Source organism: Lycium ferocissimum, chromosome 9 (genome assembly GCF_029784015.1).
Source record: "Lycium ferocissimum isolate CSIRO_LF1 chromosome 9, AGI_CSIRO_Lferr_CH_V1, whole genome shotgun sequence".
NCBI classification, from domain to species: Eukaryota; Viridiplantae; Streptophyta; class Magnoliopsida; order Solanales; family Solanaceae; genus Lycium; species Lycium ferocissimum.
In genome coordinates, this window is record NC_081350.1 from 32,209,393 (window position 1) to 32,228,203 (window position 18,811).

An 18,811-nucleotide genomic window follows, 5' to 3' on the forward strand; every position below is an offset into this window, starting at 1 on the left:
TATTCAATGTACCACCAACGGCGGCGGAGAGCTACCGGTGGTGGATTCTGGCGCATCTATAGTAGTTACACTTTCTTTTACGTGCATGCACTCCTGTTTAATAGTGAAATTCCTATTTTTCCCATTCAAAAACAAGCAACAGATGTGAAGCACAGATTTAACTTTACCTTGGCAAACTTAAAACAGCGGGTTCCAATTTCCACGTTGAGAATAAAAACTAAGGAATCTCTGTCAGCTCTGAGGAGGCCCACTTGTTTTGTTATTGTGGTTGCGAAATTTCGGGCATATCTGGATTTGGTCGGAACTAGTGGTTGGTGTTGTTGTATTCACGAATATGGCGATTGTATTTACTTTTTTGAGCTTTTTTTTTTTATATATTTTTAGATTGTATTCATTTTTTTCAGAGTGTATTTGTTAATTTTTTATGTATCTATGTTTTTATGTATTCAGTTTTACTCGCTGTATTCATGAATACAACGAGCCTGTTTATGAATACAGATAGTCATTTCATGAATACAGTGAAAAAAGAGAAAAAAATTCACTGTATTCATGAATACAACAGGAAAAAAAACGAATACAGCGAAAAAAAAAAGTAGCTACGCCATGTAAATATTGAAAATGTAGTTATGCCCAATTTTAAACCCCTAAATTGTAGTCATTTATGTAAAATTCCCTTTAAAAAAAGCCTCGCAAATAGTGAAAAAGAGTGCATATAGAGGAGAAGTTTCTTAACAAGGATAAAGGTGAGGTCACTAAAATTATTGCATTTAACGGATGAACCTTAAAATTTGGAAGGTAGTGCACAAGTCATTTTCTCACTTTGGAATAGAGATGGCTAAAGACCGTGTGAATGAGATGTGTAGTAAGGGAATACAAACCAGATAGCCATACTATCTTAGTATCTATGTTGTTCGGACTCTGCAAAATGTTGTCGGACCTGTGTTAATATTCTTCGAAAATGCGCTACTTTTGAAGGATTCAACACGCAACCAACAATATTTTTGAAGAGTTTGAACAACATAGCTCAACATTACATCATCGCATCATAAAGGCCAAAAAGGTTCACCTTAGGCATAACAATAACAAAGCCAAAACTCAGAGGTATGTTCAACACATTACATTTATCAGAGTCCTTGTTACTTGATTGACAGGAAGATACAGTCTCTTTCTTCATTTCCTGCTCTGAATTCCTCCTTTAGTCTTTTCTGTTTTTGATATTAAGACTTTAAGGTTATGTAGCATAGATTTGCTAAGGCAGAAGAACTGCATAAAACTAGCTCATTGTGGTAATTGTTAGGCGACTTTCTAATTCTAAAAGCTAGCTCATTGTGGTAATTATTTATATTTATAAAAAGACGGTAACTCATACCTCCGACCAATGTGGAACTTTAACGCCCCTGTAATCCCAGAGCTGAATATTGGAATGGTGATAACATAATATGGGAATCCAACATCGGTATTAGGTGTGGGTGACTCTTATACGTCATTGAAAGAGATTAATTCCGTGATCATTCTCCTTGATTGAGTTGGTAAATATACCAAAGTTACAACGTCATATTAGGCTACAAAATATACTAACCTAAAATAGAAGATTTACAAAATATTCTTTTACTACATATTTACACTATTTATCACACCCCCGCAGTCGAAACGGGAGGTTTACGAACGCTGAGACTGTCCCGAAAATCCTCAAATAAGATCTGTGGCAGTCCTTTAGTGAAAATATCGGCGAGCTGATATCGGGACGGAACATGAAGGACACGTACGTGGCCGCGCGCCACCTTCTCACGAACAAAATGGATATCCATCTCAATGTGCTTGGTGCGCTGATGTTGAACTGGATTTCCTGAAAGGTAAATGGCACTGACATTATCACAATATACCAAAGTAGCCTTAGGGACCGGACAATGCAGTTCCAAGAGGAGGTTACGTAACCAGCATGATTCAGAGACCACATTAGCAACCCCCCTATATTCTGCTTCCGCACTGGAGCGGGATAGAGTAGGTTGGCGCTTGGATGACCAAGATATCAAATTATCACCCAAAAACACGCAATAACCCGACGTTGAACGTCGTGTGTCGGGACATCCCCCCCCCCCCCCCCAATCAGCATCAGTATCTTACTTTCACTAGACCGGATATTGCTTATGCCGTACAGCAGATTTGTCTTCATATGCATGCTCCACGAGAGACGCATATGCTTGCTCTTAAACGGATCATTCAGTATGTGCCTTTTCCTCAAGGCACAGACTCGACCGAGCTTCGGAGAATGATGGAAGAGGCTTACTTTGCCGGATATAGGTGCCCACATTCTTGTACGCGTCGGTGAGGCCAGCCACCATTTGGAGAACGAGGCGGTTGTCGGTCACCGAAGCCCCCACGCTGCGAGTTGATCGGCCAAGGTCTTGAGCCGTTGACAATACGCCGAAGCGTTGGGAAAATCCCGCATCTTGACATGAGAGAAATCATGTTCCAATGCAACTGCACGGGAGTTTTTGTTGTCTTGAAAAAGATTACGGAGGCGATCCCAGGCCTCCTTTGCCGATAGATCTTCTTCGATGATCGTATGCAATAAGTCAGTGGAGATGGTTGCATACACCCATTGAAGTACCGTGGCATCCAAGGTGGACCACAACTCCTTTTCTTCGGCGGTGGAAGGAGCCTTCTCCTTCCGGCGAGAATGTGGGAAAGGACACGGTGAGACCGGGCATGAAGCTTGAATAATTCGGCCCAAGCCGAATAATGATCCGTTTCCATCTCAAGAATGATAGGAATGTGATTCTTGATGTTGGAGACAGCCAAAGCAGGGTGGAACTTGGTGTCTGCCATTGATGGAAGGCACAAAGGTGGACGGAAAAAAAAAAAAAAGGACGACGGAAAATTAGGGCAGCGGAAGAGGAGGAAAAGAAACCCTAGTATCTGATACCATGAAAGAGATTAATTCCGTGATCATTCTCCTTGATTGAGTTGGTAAATATACCAAAGTTACAACGTCATATTAGGCTACAAAATATACTAACCTAAAATAGAAGATTTACAAAATATTCTTTTACTACATATTTACACTATTTATCAGTCATAAAGAAAATAAAAGACTTTAGACGTAACTCAACTCTAAAAGCTAGCTCATGAAGTGAGGATCCGAAGCATATAGAGAGATAACAACTCATACCCCCAATGAATGTGGGACGATTAACAGTTTTTTCTCTTGTTATGGTGTTCATTACTCGAGACTTTTCTTTCTTAAAAAAGAGTAAAAAAGAGTAGACTTTTTACACAACGCGTAAATAGATATTCACTGCCCCAACAAGAGTGTGAAAACATCGCAAATGGGCCAAGTTTTGGATTTTAATTGATACTCCCTCCGGATAAAAAAAAAAAGTCCACTTAGCCTTTTTTTCTTAGATAAAAAAAAAGTCCACTTAGCAAATCCAGAAAGAATTAATCTTGTTTTTTCATATTTGTCCCTATTAAGTGTTATATGATCAAATCTCAATGCCTATTTAATTAGGGTTAATTTAGTCAAATTATCTATTTTTGTCTAGGAGTTAGTATTTTCTTAAGGGGTGTGTAAATGGCTAAGTGAACTTTTTTTTTATCCGGAGGGAGTATAGTTTAAGCAACATATAACTAATATTATTCGTATACCTGTCTGTCACTAGAAAGAGATTCAGTAAGAACATCATTAAACAATCCAAAGGAAGTCAAAACAGAACGCAGATGTTCATTTATTTACAAGGTCACAAAATCTATGAGCTAGTCTTTATGTTCCACCTGGTTCCCATTGCCCATAATGGAAAGTACAAGGTGGCTAATAACCATGAATGCCTAACTTCACTATATCTCTATAAACACAGAACTTCCTCTCTTGAGCTTTGAAAATTAAAATAAAGTCTTCTCTTCTGATCAGTAACACCGCTTTTTCAGAAACTAGTGTCAGGGAACGTGCGTTGCACCTTTATCCCAAAACACTTAAATTAAATTTTGTACTGCAAATGTGAAATTTTTAAATGGTTCATATATTTTTGAACTTCTTTGAGCTATAAAATATAAATCAAAACATACATAAAAGCAACAACTCGTAATTTGATGTTTGAAAATCTTGCACACTTAACTTTCAATATTTTAAATTATTAATTATTGTAATTTATATTACTTTTTATGTAGTTTCTAACTATGTAAACTATTTTTCAAAAAACTTAATAATTATATGTCATAATTCACGATCAAAATAAAGAAGTTTGATTCTCGAAAAGCGTTTAACTCTCGAAAAGCGAACTACATCATATAAATTGAGATAGAGGAATACTTTAATTTAAAGACAAATACATACTCGAACACATATAAATACTAATTTTGGACATGTGCAACACAAAATTAGTTGCAACATGATAAGAAGGAAATCATATACTAACAGGAGTAATAATGGACGACTAATCAAAAATCGTGCAAATAATCTTGAAGTTGACAGATGAACAGAGGAGGGTAAAAGGGGAAAAAATAAAAATTAGAGGGAAAAAATAGATCAGAACAATGAATTGTTCAAACACATGGTATAAACTATAAACATCACATTTTGGTATCATTACACTTGGCACTCATGAGCCGAATAGGATTTCCTCACTGTTACTATTGCATCTTGCTCCACTGCTTTCTGATATCAAACCAAAACAAAAAGGAAAACTTTAGAAGTTTAATAGGTTGACAACAATTAAGTAATCTTCCATTGTGTGTTAACTTTTAAGCCAATGTTTTTTTTTTTCCGACTTCCTCCATCTCCTCAAAAAGACAAATCTCCTCGAACACGACAGATTAATCTATGATACAAGTTTATATTGTCTTTGGGTAAATAGGGAGCATCCTAGAAGTCTACCCAACATCAAGAAAATCATGATAGGAGAAGAAAAAATGCTACTATAATTTAATAACCAAGATTATTTGAAAACCACTAAGGATATAAGTAATCTATTCATTTCAGTATCTTTTTACTCTTTGAGGAAGGATTACGTGAAAAGAAAAAGTAATATCCAGCACTCCAACGATCATGTACAATCAACATGACGATGATCGATTTGAAGATTTATCATTGCAAAATTCATACCTCGTCGGCTCCGATGAGTTATATTTTGAGCTACACTGCAAGAAAATTTGACTATTAGAAAGATAATATTTAGCAATTTATTAGCAAGAAGAGCATAAAAAACGACTAATATATTACTACTTGAATAAAGCTGATTTATACAGGAAACAGAAAAGATAGGTTCAAGAGAAATTTAAGAGGCGATTCACACTATAGAGAGAGCTCAAGCATAGAGGGGAGGAGATTGGAAGTCGATTAAATTATCTGATAATTGAAGAAGCTTTAGTCCAAGCATACTCCTTGAGTTACTTTAACAAATACCGAAATTTGATGGTCTTATACAAATCTTAGAGTCCTAATTGGCTCCTGTTCTTCTGAAAAACCTTTCAATCACTAACTCTTCAAATTATCCATGTCTTTAAACGGACAGAACTTGGCTATAGCAATTAAATGGTGATACATGAATGAGGAGTTAGAAGAATTAATTTCTGATAAATGAAAAAACGTAAATCCCTAGAAAAGTTAACCATTAATGATCAAATTGAATGACAAAGAATCATCTAATTCTCAAGAAGAGTGGACGTAGAGATTATTATCATTAAAAGCAAATACATGAATTATGCCTTCTCATTTACCTGGCAATCGGTATGGTATACATTTATTATTTATTGAGTAAATTTATTTTTTAGTCCAAGGATATTTTAGTAGTAAGATTTAAGAAAAGGATAAAATAGTCATTCAATATTTGATGAATATTTTAGTAATTCAACTTTTGTTTTAGGAGCTTTCCACTTTTAGTATAGTGTGATGATGATTTGTCAACTTGAAAGCTGTTCCATTCTGGTAATTTCCGTCTTAATTCTCCTGCCAGTTCTTTGTTCCTGTGATGGACTTGGTCTTGACACGTCGATAACTGCTAAGGCAACCTTCTATGGAAATGTTGGGCACTTAGTCAAACCAAGTATAATTTCTCTCTCACTCCTTAGTGCATGTTAATTATTCTCACATAGTTATACTTTTTTTATGTTGGAAATAACAATAGAATAAAGCAGAACTAAAAAAAAGAATTTGAGGCATGAAATCAACTTCTATTAAAGAGATATTGTCCATATACAGATCGAGAAATACAGACAAATCTCTTTAAGATACAAAAAAGGCAGATTTTTCCGTAGCCATTTTGCAGGAAATTTCTGTATTTTGTAGAGCAATATTTAGCTTGTATACAAAAATATTGCTGTACAAACTACAACTAACTATTTTCACTTTCAGGTGGAGCTTGTGGCTATGGAGAATATGGAAGAACAGTCAACAGTGGAGCATTTTGTGGCGTCTCTAAGCTATACAACAATGGCACTTCTTGTGGTGCATACTATCAGGTAATCAAACTCTAACCCTATAACATCTTCTGGTCATTTGCTTTTTTGCCTTGAGCCAACTAGACTGCAATCTTGAATTTTTGTTTTTTAACTGAACACTTTTTTCAGATGAAATGCAAGCATCCAGACTACTGCAATGAAGAGGGGACAGTTGTGGTGGTAACAGACTCTGGCGAAGAGAAAGCAGATTTTATTCTCAGCTTTAGCGCCTACGCAAAATTAGCTAAGCCTATAATGGTTGCAAAGCTTATCGGGCAGGGTGAGGTTGAAATAGAGTATCAAAGAGTTCCTTGCAAGTATGCAACTGGTGCACATCTTGTGGTTAAGGTTCATGAGAGCAGCAACTTCCCTAATTACTTAGCCATAGTACTGTTAAACAAAGGTGGACTAAGCGATATCATGGCTATTGAAGTTTGGGAGGTACATTTTCTTAAATCTCAAATCCTTCAAGAGCTTAAATAGAGTACTATGATCAGCCGATCCGAACTTATTTAGGATAGTAGTTGTTGTTGTTGTTAAAATCTTTCAAAAATAAATTCTATTCACAATTATAAATTGATAACTCTTACTAATACTTAATCCAAGATTCTGTACCTACTCCATTATAATACACCAACTTTCGCCCTTTTTGCTCCTCTTCAATACAAGCAACAAATCGAAGGCGTGGGTTTAACTGAACCCAATGCTTTTGGCTCAAACTATGTAAGCATACGCAAAAAGAAAATTCAAAATGTACATATTTAATAAGATAACAAAATTCAAAATGTACATATATAAGAAGATAACTTTCATTCTTAACTCACTAACTCTAGATATTGTATTCACCTCTGCAAAATCCACGTACTCATAGTTTCCTAGTTAAATGATTGGTTTAGAATCAAGAATAGGACTTGTGATCTTAAATTGGTGATCCCAAGAAAGAATTCCATGTATGGCTTTGCTGATGTAGAATTAACTTGTAAATTTGTACACACACCAGGAGTCCCACAAGCAATGGAAGTCAATGGTGAGGATGTTTGGTGCAGTATGGGCCATTTCAGATCCACCAAAGGGAGCACTGAAGTTCAGGTTTCAAGTGAGAGGCAGTGCAGGAGTGGTGTGGGTGCAGCCCCTCAAATTGATTCCTAGTGATTGGAAGGCTGAAGTTCTGATTGACACCTTCATTCAACTTACTTAAAACACTCCAACCACCAAACTTACTACTACTATTTTTACACAGTATTCTACTTGCACTACTGAAAATATAGATTAGTATAGCTTAAGTACTCTATGTATGGTACTGAAAATATCGAGTGGCATATTTCGTACCGATAGCTCGAATCAATAAATTTGATGTGTGTACTCTTGTTTGATATTGGATTATGTTACTTGTGATAAGACAAGAATCAATTATTTCAGATGCTTAAACCGGGCAAGAATATCAGAAACACTAGCTGCAGACTAGGAGTAAATTCTGTAGCAACAGAGAAAATATAAAATGTTCTATTTGCTATAAATTCAACAAACGCTTATTAACAATAGTTACTAGTGCCCTTCAACTTGCAACTTTGCCTATACTCATGCCAGAAGCAAAAAAAAAAAAAAAAAGACACGGAGATCACCTCAAAAAGATGCAATACTCAGCAACAAAAATTATATCCATTCACCAACTCGAGGAAACCAAAAATTCACTTGCTATAATTATTTGTCACCTCCAAAATTAAATGCAAGTTTGTAGAGAAGCGCAAATGTGATCTTGATTAACAGAGTATATTAGCCTGAGCGAGCTTCTGTACTGAATTCCATGAACTATTAGCATTTGACAGGGCCTGGTTTTGCGGAGGGGTTGAAAATTTTGAGAAATACCGTCACAAAAAAGATTCCACCTAATCTTTAGAAATACCGTAAAAAAGATATGTGCCTCTCTCGCTATGTGTCTGCAAGGTAGGGTATAAGGTTTGCAACACTCTACCCTCCCATCCCGTGACCCATTGTGGACACACTCGGGTATGTTGTTGTTATCTTCCCACATAGGCAGATCAAATCTAGGATTTAGAGTATATACAGTCCGAGCCAAAAGCAGTTCAGAGAGCAATTTAGTCAGCCACATAAATCTTGCATCCTCCCAACGGAGATGTAAATATAACCGTCATGCTATTATTGCAACTAAAAAGAGAAAGTAATGCAACCAGAGTCATGGAAAACTCTCTTAAACATTGTACTCTGCAACTGTGCCTAATCTTGATCTTGCCTGCTCCATGATATAGCCAAACTTATGTATCAAAAGCAGCCTATTATAACACAGATGATGGCATGGGCAATCCGAGTATGTTCATGCTGCGTCAATTGGTTTTCTTAATTCTTTATAAATTTGTTTTAGTTTTACGTTTTCTTTATTAAACAAATGTTATTTTTACACATTTAAAAATAACATACCACAAGAAATCATTATAGAGACATTTTCTTCTAATCAAATAGAAAAGGATCCAATTGACCCATTTCTGCTTTCCATGGTGGACGATGCATGCCCTCCCACAAAATACAAACTGTTAGGATTTAAAATCCCAAATCCGACTTTTGTAAGCAGATTCCCAGGAAAGATTGGAGGGTCACAGCCGGACCACTTAAATACCAATCTCCTTATTTAACCTACTTACGCCGTGATGCGTTAATAAATAACACACACGATTTATAGTGGTTCACCCTCAATGTGAGAGCTACGTCCACGTCATTCGCAGCATCTTATTAAAGAAAATATTACAAGTGTTTATAACACTCAACCTCACAACCCCAATCCCAATGACACTCAAGAATTTTACCACAGAAAATTCTCTCAAAGAGCTTCTCTTACTTAGGCCTTTCACTAAGAGTATTTCTCTTAGATTTTCTCTCTTTGGGATGTGTTGTCTTCTTCAATTTTGGTGTGTTTAGCAAATGAGAAAGCTTCCCTATTTATAGGTGTGAGATGAACCTATTGATGTCATTGGTGACTCAAGCAAGCACTTGACAATTTGCCAAATACAAGGAAGATGTTTTCTTCCTTAAAACAAGGAATATGTTTTCTTCCTCAAAACAAGGAAATGTTTTCTTCCCTAAAATAAGGATGGACCCAACAAATCTCCCACTTGAAGACTAATTTTAATTTGTCTTCACACTTTGATCGCAACGGCTCTTTCCTAGTTTCATGCCAGCGAAGCCGAACACGGCTTCGGTTTGTCAACATCACCACCGTTGTCGCATTAACATAAAAGTTTCCGATTTTCGGAAATACGTAGCCGAACTCGAGCTACCTTTCAGTATATCCGAATATCCATGACCTCCCGTTGTTGCTTTTCCGGATTGCTCATAAACAACTCCCATCGTACGTGCAATGTCCGGTATCTTGTCCATCCGCTTTCTTCTCATCCCCAATTTGTCGACGACCGATCCTTTCGACAACCGAAAGTCTCGCCCCGAACTGGCTTGGCATCATGCATGTTGAACTTTTTGATAACTTTCCTCACATATTCTTCTTGTGAGCGTTTGATCTTCTCGTTGAAATCCCTTTGACCCTTGCTTTATAATGCCTTCTTCCATCGGGGTTCTTCCTTTATCCGATAAACCCATTTGTTTTGCAATGCCTCTTTATCCTTTGGCAATTCGGCTAATTCCCATGTATGATTTGCCGATAGGGAGTCCATCTCATCTTTCATTGCCGGCTCCCACCTCGCCGATTCATCGACTTGCATTGCTTCTTCATAACATTGCGGCCGAGTAGAATGTAGTTGAGGATGGAGAGTACCGTGAATCGGCTTCCGATCCTCGGAAGATTCCGTGATTGGCGTCCGTTGATTTGTTTGCACCTTCTCGGATTATTTGTTCCTCCGCCTCGTACCGGCATGCTCAGTGTCGGAAAGTCCCTCAAATCGACTATTTCCGATTCCTTGTCCCGACATTCCGAATTTTTTTTTTGCAACTTGTCTTTGCACAAGTACTTCTTCATTGAAGACAACATTCGCGTTTCGGATGATCTTCCGATTTTGTTCATCCCAAAATCGATAACCAAGCTCGGTGTCACCATAGCCAATAAAGTAACACTTCTTTGATTTTGGATCAAGCTTGCTCTAGCCGTATCATCATTATGAACATATGATAAGCGATCGAACACTTTGAAATGAAAGATATCGAATTCTCGAAATCCAAGGAACCGACGGTCCTCGGTTAATTGTATTCATCCCCGCCCGTAATTGGTCCCGAGTGTATTCTCATACTCCGAGCACGTTCGTTCAAGTTCATTCTTTCGGCTACTCCATTTTGTTGCGGCGTTCGAGAATAGTCTTCATCATCTTGATTCCATTATCGGCACAATACCGTTTGAAATCACCATCAATGTATTCTCGCCGTTGTCGGACCTCAAACACTTCAACTTCGAGGTTTGTTTCATTCTCGACCATGGCTTTCCATCTTTTGAATACACCCAAACACATCGGATTTATTTTTCATAAAATAAACCCACACCTTCCGGTTGAATCATCAATAAGGTCACGTAGTAGTGTGATCCTCCAAGAGAGGAACATGTGGTAGGTCCCCAGTTCCGTGTGCACCAATTCCGGCCTTTTCGACCTTCAACTCCTCGCCCGTTGAGAAGCTTACTCGCTTTTGTTTTCCGAGAAAGCTCTCACACGTATGAAGGTATTTGACTCCTAATTAAGCCGTTTGTCACAGCCTTCATCCCCTTCGGCTGATAAAATCGTCTTCTTGTGTTGTCAACCACATAATATGCAATGACGCCTAGTCCCGTGTAGAGAGTGCCAATCTTCTTTTCCTCGCCAACTACCATAGCACCTTTTTTCCAAGACCCATTACCAAAATTGAGATCATATCCCTCATCATCAAGCCGACCTATCGTCGACTTTGGAACATGTCTAACTTTTGTAATCTTCCACGAGATCCATTTGACATCTTCAAATTAATGTCTCCCGTGCCAACAACGCCAACGGCTCTCCATCGGCTAAATAAACTTTGCCGAGATTCCCGCCCACGTAGTTTGTCATTATATCATGATGTGGGGTGGTATGAAAGGACGCTCCCGAGTCAAGCACCCAAGAGTCTATCGGGCCGTCAAATAGCAACAACGCATCGCCAATGTCTTCCGTAAGCGTTGATTCCGGCCCCTATGTCGTCCTCCTTCTTTAGCTTTTTTCTTGAAGTGACCGGTTTTCCACAGTTCCAACACTCATGTGTTCGTCCCGGTCCGGATCGACCCCCGCCATTCCTTGACTTCGATCCGCCCCTATTTCGGTTTAGTTTACGCTGTCTGCTTCCGTTTTCAACATTAAAAGCGTAACTCGTCGATGCCTCTCCAACACCTCGCAAGGATACGATCCCCTAACATCGTTGAAGATCGCTCTCATCCCGGCTATTTGGTAGGGATGCCAACAAAATTAGAGCTTGCACTTCATCATCAAAATCAATTTTTACCGATGACAATTGATTTACAATGGTATTGAATTCATTTACGTGTGCAAAGAATACGAGCATTTTCCATCATCTTTAGATGAAATAGTTTCTTCATGAGAAATACCTTATTATTTTCGAAGGTTTCTCATACATAACAATACCTTCATCATATTCTGCGGTGGTCTTTTCCTTTGCCACGTCGTGAGCAACGTTCTTTCGACATACCGAATGAAACTGTCCGTCGGCGAGATCCCAATCCGTTTGCTTCATTATCATATAAATAATCTTCAATTTGCATTCTCCGTAACGCAAAATCATCGAATTTACCGATGCCGTTCGTACCATCTTCGCCTCCCATATTTTCTAAATCACAACACAACCTCGTTGCTCGATACCGCTTGTTAGGATTTAAAATCCCAAATCCGACTTTTGTCCACCATGACCACTTAAATACCAATCTCCAGATGAACCTACTTACGCCGTGATGTAAGCGAAGAATAAATAAACATAGTGGTTCAATACGTCCACGTTGTCGCTGCATCTTATTAAAGAAGAAATATTACAAGTGTTTATAACACTCAACCTCACAACCCCAATCCCAATGACACTCAAGAATTTTACCACGTAAAATTCTCTCAAAGACCTTCTCTTACTTAGGCCTTTCACTAAGAGTATTCTCTTAGATTTTTCTCTCTTTGGGATGTGTTGTCTTCTTCAATTTTGGTGTGTTTAGCAAAATGAGAAAGCTTCCCTATTTATAGGTGTGAGATGAACCTATTGATGTCATTGGTGACTCAAGCAAAGACTTGACAATTTGCCAAATACAAGGAAGATGTTTTCTTCCTTAAAACAAGGGAAGTGTTTTCTTCCTCAAAACAAGGGAAGTGTTTTCTTCCCTAAAATAAGGGATGGACCCAACACAAACAACATACTATATTCCATTTGAGCACTGAGAATAATTTGCGTTCTTGTCAACAGTCAAATTAAGACATTTTTCGATATTTGGTCGTTGGAAAATATATTCCAAGGAAAACATCTTTCATGAAGAATCGACAAAATAAGTCGATTTTCTTTATGACTATCTCAACTTTTAGCTTTATATCATTGCTCCAACCAACACTTAGACACAATTGAATACCAAAAAAATTCCATCTGAACACTACCTGATTTCCTAACATTATTATCAATCTTAAATTAATTTTTTTTTTCACAAAATCTTTTTTACGTTCACCATCCAAAAACTGGAAAACATTATCCAGAAAAACAATTTTCATAAAATGACTTAAATTCCACAAACTCATACGTACCATATCTGTTACATTTAATCGTACACATTTGATTCAGATGGAGCTTGTGGGTATGAAGAATATGGCAGAACTGTGAACAATGGAGAAGTTTGTGCAGTCTCTAGCCGTCTATTCAAGAATGGTGCTAGCTGTGGTGGATGCTACCAGGTACCAATATTTTACCTATAATTACTAAATTTTACCTACTGTAATAAGTCATAAAATTATTATGTTTACAAAATAAATGAACTCCACGATCATAAAAGTATCTTTTATCACATTAAAATAATTGAAATTTACACACTATAATAACACAATCACAAAATTAGTTTACGTCACATTAAATCAGGGAAACAATTAACCAAAACCCCCATTTTAAAAAATATTACACTTCGTGCATATAGGAAAAAATATTTATAAAAATATTCAGCAGGTGTGTATGTTGTATACCTTCAAGAATATATAATTCACATATTATATATTTTAATGTAGTATGTACTGTTTTTAATGGGCGAATTTTATAAATGGGTATAAGCGGGTGATTACTCATGTAAAAGTCTCATTTCAGGAAATTTGTGATGATCTCACATGTGCACAAAATGTTAATAGCTCCTCATTTTGGGGATGGATTTTTAAGGTAAGGTGCAGAAAAAAGGGATTATGTTCCCAAGAGGGAGTAAAAGTAATGGCTACTGACCATGAAGAAGGGCATGGAACAGACTTTACTCTAAGCTATAGAGGATTTGCAAGATTAGCCAAACAATCAAGAATGGGTCAGGTTCTTTTTGCAAAAGGCACAGTTGATGTAGAATACAGAAGAGTTTCTTGCAGATATGGATCCAACATCATGGTTAAAATCCATGAACATAGCAAGTATCCTGATTACCTTTTACTAGTTGTTATGAACCAGGGTGGTGCTAGTGACATCCTTGCACTCGAGGTCTATGAGGTTTGTGTGCATCCTTATTTAGCAATTTTCGGTAATTTTATTTTCTTTGATATGTAAGAGTAGTAAAATTAGCTCATGAAAGTATAACTCATTCAAGTTTGGGCGGATTAATGGTCCTCTAATTTATTCACTAAGCCTACTTTTTCATATCCAATTCAATTCATCTAAATATTTTGACGATGTGAGCTAAATATGTAGCCTAAATTGACTCATGAGAAGCCTTATTAAAAAAAAAAAAACTTGTATTTCATATGTTACATACAACCATAACAAAGTAAGAAGGTTTTATTAATTTATATTGTTATTAAACAAAATTATAAGAAAACAAACAAACAAAATAAAACTTGGTACACTTATGGGGGTTGGATTATGACACATTGTTTAACCATCTTGACACAACTCATCTCTGGTTAAGTCAACTTTGGATGAGTTAATGACTTGTCCATTTATGTATAAAAATGCACGACTTCCGGACCAGTTTTTGGAAAATATTTGGTGTTAAAAATGCATCGAAAATTAGCTACTTAATTTGACGATTCATAGAAAAGTAGCTGCTTAATTTGATGCGAAAACACCATGATAATATCATGAATTTTAAACTTAAAACAAGTGAAAATTCTATATATGACAGTGTCATGGATTCAAAACCTGACTATTTCTTAAAGTCTTCTCTCTAAATTTGTTTGTGTTGTTCAATTACAAATCCGGAAAATGGCTATTTTTGAATTTTATCCTCAATTTATTAATGTTGTCTATTTTGATCCGTTCAAATTCAATCCAACCTATCCATTTAACACCTGATGATATATAAGTAGAATTAAGTTATTTTTCTGTTACAAAAGTTAATTTTAATGACTTTATTACATGAATAATATAAATTGAGTAACCATTCGTTTTTTTTTTTTTTTTTTTTTTTTTTTTTTTTTTTGTGGTTGATGTAGGAGGAAACGAGTTCATGGATATCAATGAGGAGAGCATACGGTGCAGTTTGGGATTTGTCAAATCCACCAAATGGAGACCTTCAAGTGAGGTTACTAATTAGTGCTGCTGCTGAGACCAAATGGGTGCAGTCTGAAAGGGCTGTAATTCCAGCTGAATGGACTGTCGGAGAAACCATTGAGACTGACATTCAAGTTTCTTAAGCAATTTAAATATTATTACTATTAATATTCCCAACATATATATTATGCCATTCTTGGCAATTACTAGTATATTTCCTATATAGCTATTAGTAGGTCAGACGAAATTATGTCGTGTGATGAGTAGGTGCTAGGATCTTTGTGTTGATTATAATGTCGTGTGATAAGTAGGTGCTAGGATCTTTGTGTTGATTATAATGATGACCTTAGTCATATACTATGTACTGCTAGAATGTTACATATAATATGAATAAAATTCACTCTTTTTGTTCAATTTTCTTGATAAAATATAATTTCTTTACTGAGTGGTAAAATGTCACGTTCTGGAATAATATTAATTGCTCAAAATTGAAGTCTTAAGGGTACCTGAAAAATGTCATATGCATATCTTTTGGTACTTCCGATTCAAGTTTTAAAAAAAGCCTAGCAAATAGTGCAAAAGAGTGCATATAAAGAAGAGAAGTTTCTTAACAAGGATGACTCAAAGGTGAGGTCACTAAAATTTTTGCATTTAACGGATGAACCTTAAAATTTGGAAGGTAGTGCACAAGTCATTTTCTCACTTTGAAATAGAGATGGCTAAAAGACCGTGTGAATGAGATGTGTAGTAAGGGAATACAAACCAGATAGCCATACTATCTCAGTATCTATATTGCTTGGACTCTCCAAAATGTTATCGGACCTGTGTTATATTCTTCGAAAATGCACTACTTTTGGAGGATTCAACACACAACAAGTAACAATTTTGAAGAGTTTAAACATCATAGCTCAGCATTACATCATCGCATCATAAAGGCCAAAAAGGTGCACCTTAGGCATAACAATAACTAAGCCAAAACTCAGAGGTATGTTCAACACATTACAGCAGTAGAGATCTATGACGTAGGTATATATATTTGCTTATTTTTTAAATTATTTTCTTTAGTACTTGGAGGATGTTTGACTATTAGCTTATTATAAGCTGGTCAATATAAGGTAAAAAGTATTATTTGGCTTATTTTCGAGTTTGGTAAATAACGAAATGCTTATAAGTTACCTGTTTATAAGCCAAACCAGCCAAAAATCATAAGTTGGTGTTAGCCTTGTAGGTTAAAAGTAAGTAACTGTTTTAATGATGGCATCATACTATGCAGGAACCAAAAAGGAAAACGAAAGTCGTGAAGGACTAGCTCAAACCCATACAAATCAAGATCACAAAAAGGAAAATATATTCCAAGAAATCAATCAAAGAAGAGGTATACATGAGTCAAGATCTAATCTAGCCAATCAAGAACACGTATATGGAAAGAAGTAAAAAGTAAAATACTATACAAGATAATTCCATACAAGATCAGATAGCCAATCAAGAAGACACATATGAAAGGAAGTAAAATCAGCAGGACAATTCCATACAAGATCTGATGGTTACCAAAGGAAGATTTATCTCGGTCACAAAGGAAAGAAGACCAACAAGAGTTCACGGCAAATCACATCATTATCACAAAGGAAAGAAGGCCAGCAGAGCAGATTCATATCTCGGATACGAAGGAAAAAAGACCAGCAATATTTCAAGGCAAATCACATAATTGCTACAAAGGAAAGAAGACCAGCAAAGAAGATCCGAAGATCAATCAAGAAATCACTCAAATCCCTGATTGAGGATAAATTCCCTTGGGTTACCTTAGAGCGAGCCAAATCAAAATCAATCCTAGGAAAGATTGATTCAATGCAACAATCTCCAGACGAGAAGCCAGCTATAAAGAGAAACATCACAAGCCAAAGATGATCACAACTTCACTTGAGCAAAAACATCTATTCATTCTTCATCTTGTAAAAAGCACTATAGCTTGTAAAAGTTTGTGAGTGTTAGAAAAAGAAAAGAGAGAATAGATAGCTATACAGGTAGAGGCTGTCACTAGAGGACAATTGGAAACTGTCCACAACAGGAACTACGGTTCAAAACGAACCACTGTTGTAATCAACTTACCACCAAGGCTCTAAGGAAACCCTTGTAACCCAAGGGAACTGGATTAGGCACAACATCGGTGATCCGAACCAGTATAAAATCTCTGTGTCTCATTACTTTCTGTTCTCTACTGTTTATTATTATCTGTCCGCTAACCAGTGTTTGAGTTTTTGCAGGGAAGTTGACTAACTATCTAGACAGCCGACTAATTTAATCTAAAAAGAATTACAATTCGCAACCACCTCCTCCCCCCCTTGTGTTTCAATTGGTATCAGAGCAGGTCTCACAGGAAGTCGCTTAACAACACGTGAGTAAAGATCAAAATGTCCAGCTATCACATTCCCGGTGCAATTCTGCAAGATGGTCACTCTCCATTGAAACCACCATACTTCAATGGATTGCATTACAACCACTGGAAGGAAAGGTTCAAAATCTTTGTCATCTCAACTGACTGCCAAGCATGGCTGGTAATAAAAAATGGACCTAAGCAAATACCGAATGTTGATCCAAAGAAAAAAGTTGACACTGAATCATTTGAATGCTCAAAAGAGTAGTAAAAGGTAATATCAATTAACGCTAGAGCTATTAGTTTGATTTATTGTGCAGTTAGCGGTGAAGAATTTGGAAAGATCTCAAACTGCGAAACAACTAAAGAAATGTGGGACAAATTGCAAGTCACTTATGAGGGCACATCAGAAGTCAGAAAATCCAGAGTTGATGCTCTCCAAAAGGAATATGAAATGTTCATGATGAAAGATGACGAAGACATCGAATCTATATTTACTCGCTTTAGTAAGATCTTAAGTGAACTAAAATCACTTGGATCTGTCTATACGAGTGTCCAATAGGTAAGGAAACTGGCAAGAAGTTTGCCTAAGGCATGGGAGACAAAAGCTATTGTCCTTGAGAGTTTAAAATTGGATGATATGACATATGATGAACTCAGAGGAAATCTTAGGGCCTTTGAGACAAATCATATCAAAAGATATGCTCAAGAAGAAAAGAAAAAGACGGTCGCATTCAAAGCTACCACTGATGAAAGTGAAGATGATGATGATGATGATGACAGCAATGAGGCCCTTGCAATGATCAACCGAGGAGTCAAAAGCATTCTGAGGAAAAGGAGACAAAAACAACGAAGTGGTTACAGAAACAATGATGAACAAAAGAATGATGACAGATGCTATCAATATGGAAAGCCAGGACACATTAAAGTTGAGTGTCCAAAACTAAAAATAGAAAAACTACAAAAAACAGCACACCTCCAGATCATATGGAGCCTGGAGTGATAAAGATGAATCAGAGTCTGAAGATGTAGCAAATATTTGCTTCATGGCCAAATCAGATACTAGTGAGGTAAGAACTCCTACTTGCTCCAAATGTATTGATCTTCAAGCATCTCTTGACTTGGTCATTGATGACCTTCAAAAGATGATTGATGAATAAAATAAATTATCCAAATAAAAAATAAACTGACAAATTCAACTAGAAGCAAGTCAAATTGAAGTAGAGTTGCTCGAAGAAGAACTAGGTGAAATCAAAATGCAATTAAATAGCATTAAGAAGTCACGTAGCCACAGTTTTTTCAGATCGAATAGAATTCCTTTTGAACTAATTC

At 36.6% G+C, this 18,811-nt stretch overlaps 1 protein-coding gene and 1 pseudogene across 1 annotated transcript; both read left to right on the plus strand.

Annotated features, from left to right (window-relative positions):
• The first annotated feature begins 6 nt into the window (after positions 1–6).
• On the plus strand, positions 7–7,633 carry LOC132031810 (expansin-like B1). Its single transcript, XM_059421710.1, has 5 exons — positions 7–310; positions 5,952–6,041; positions 6,350–6,456; positions 6,565–6,876; positions 7,436–7,633. The coding sequence occupies exons 1-5, from the start codon at positions 7–9 to the stop codon at positions 7,631–7,633; spliced, it is 1,011 nt and encodes a 336-aa protein (XP_059277693.1).
• Positions 7,634–8,631: 998 nt separating this feature from the next.
• Positions 8,632–15,251, plus strand: LOC132031811 (expansin-like B1; annotated as a pseudogene).
• The last annotated feature ends 3,560 nt before the right edge of the window (positions 15,252–18,811 follow it).

Bases quoted from the DNA above. Each gene is read 5' to 3' on its own strand.
- LOC132031810 (XM_059421710.1), top strand. From the start codon at position 7: ATGTACCACCAACGGCGGCGGAGAGCTACCGGTGGTGGATTCTGGCGC. The intron at 6,457-6,564 runs GTAATCAAACTC...CACTTTTTTCAG, and splicing joins CTTGTGGTGCATACTATCAG to ATGAAATGCAAGCATCCAGA. The intron at 6,877-7,435 runs GTACATTTTCTT...TACACACACCAG, and splicing joins TGGCTATTGAAGTTTGGGAG to GAGTCCCACAAGCAATGGAA.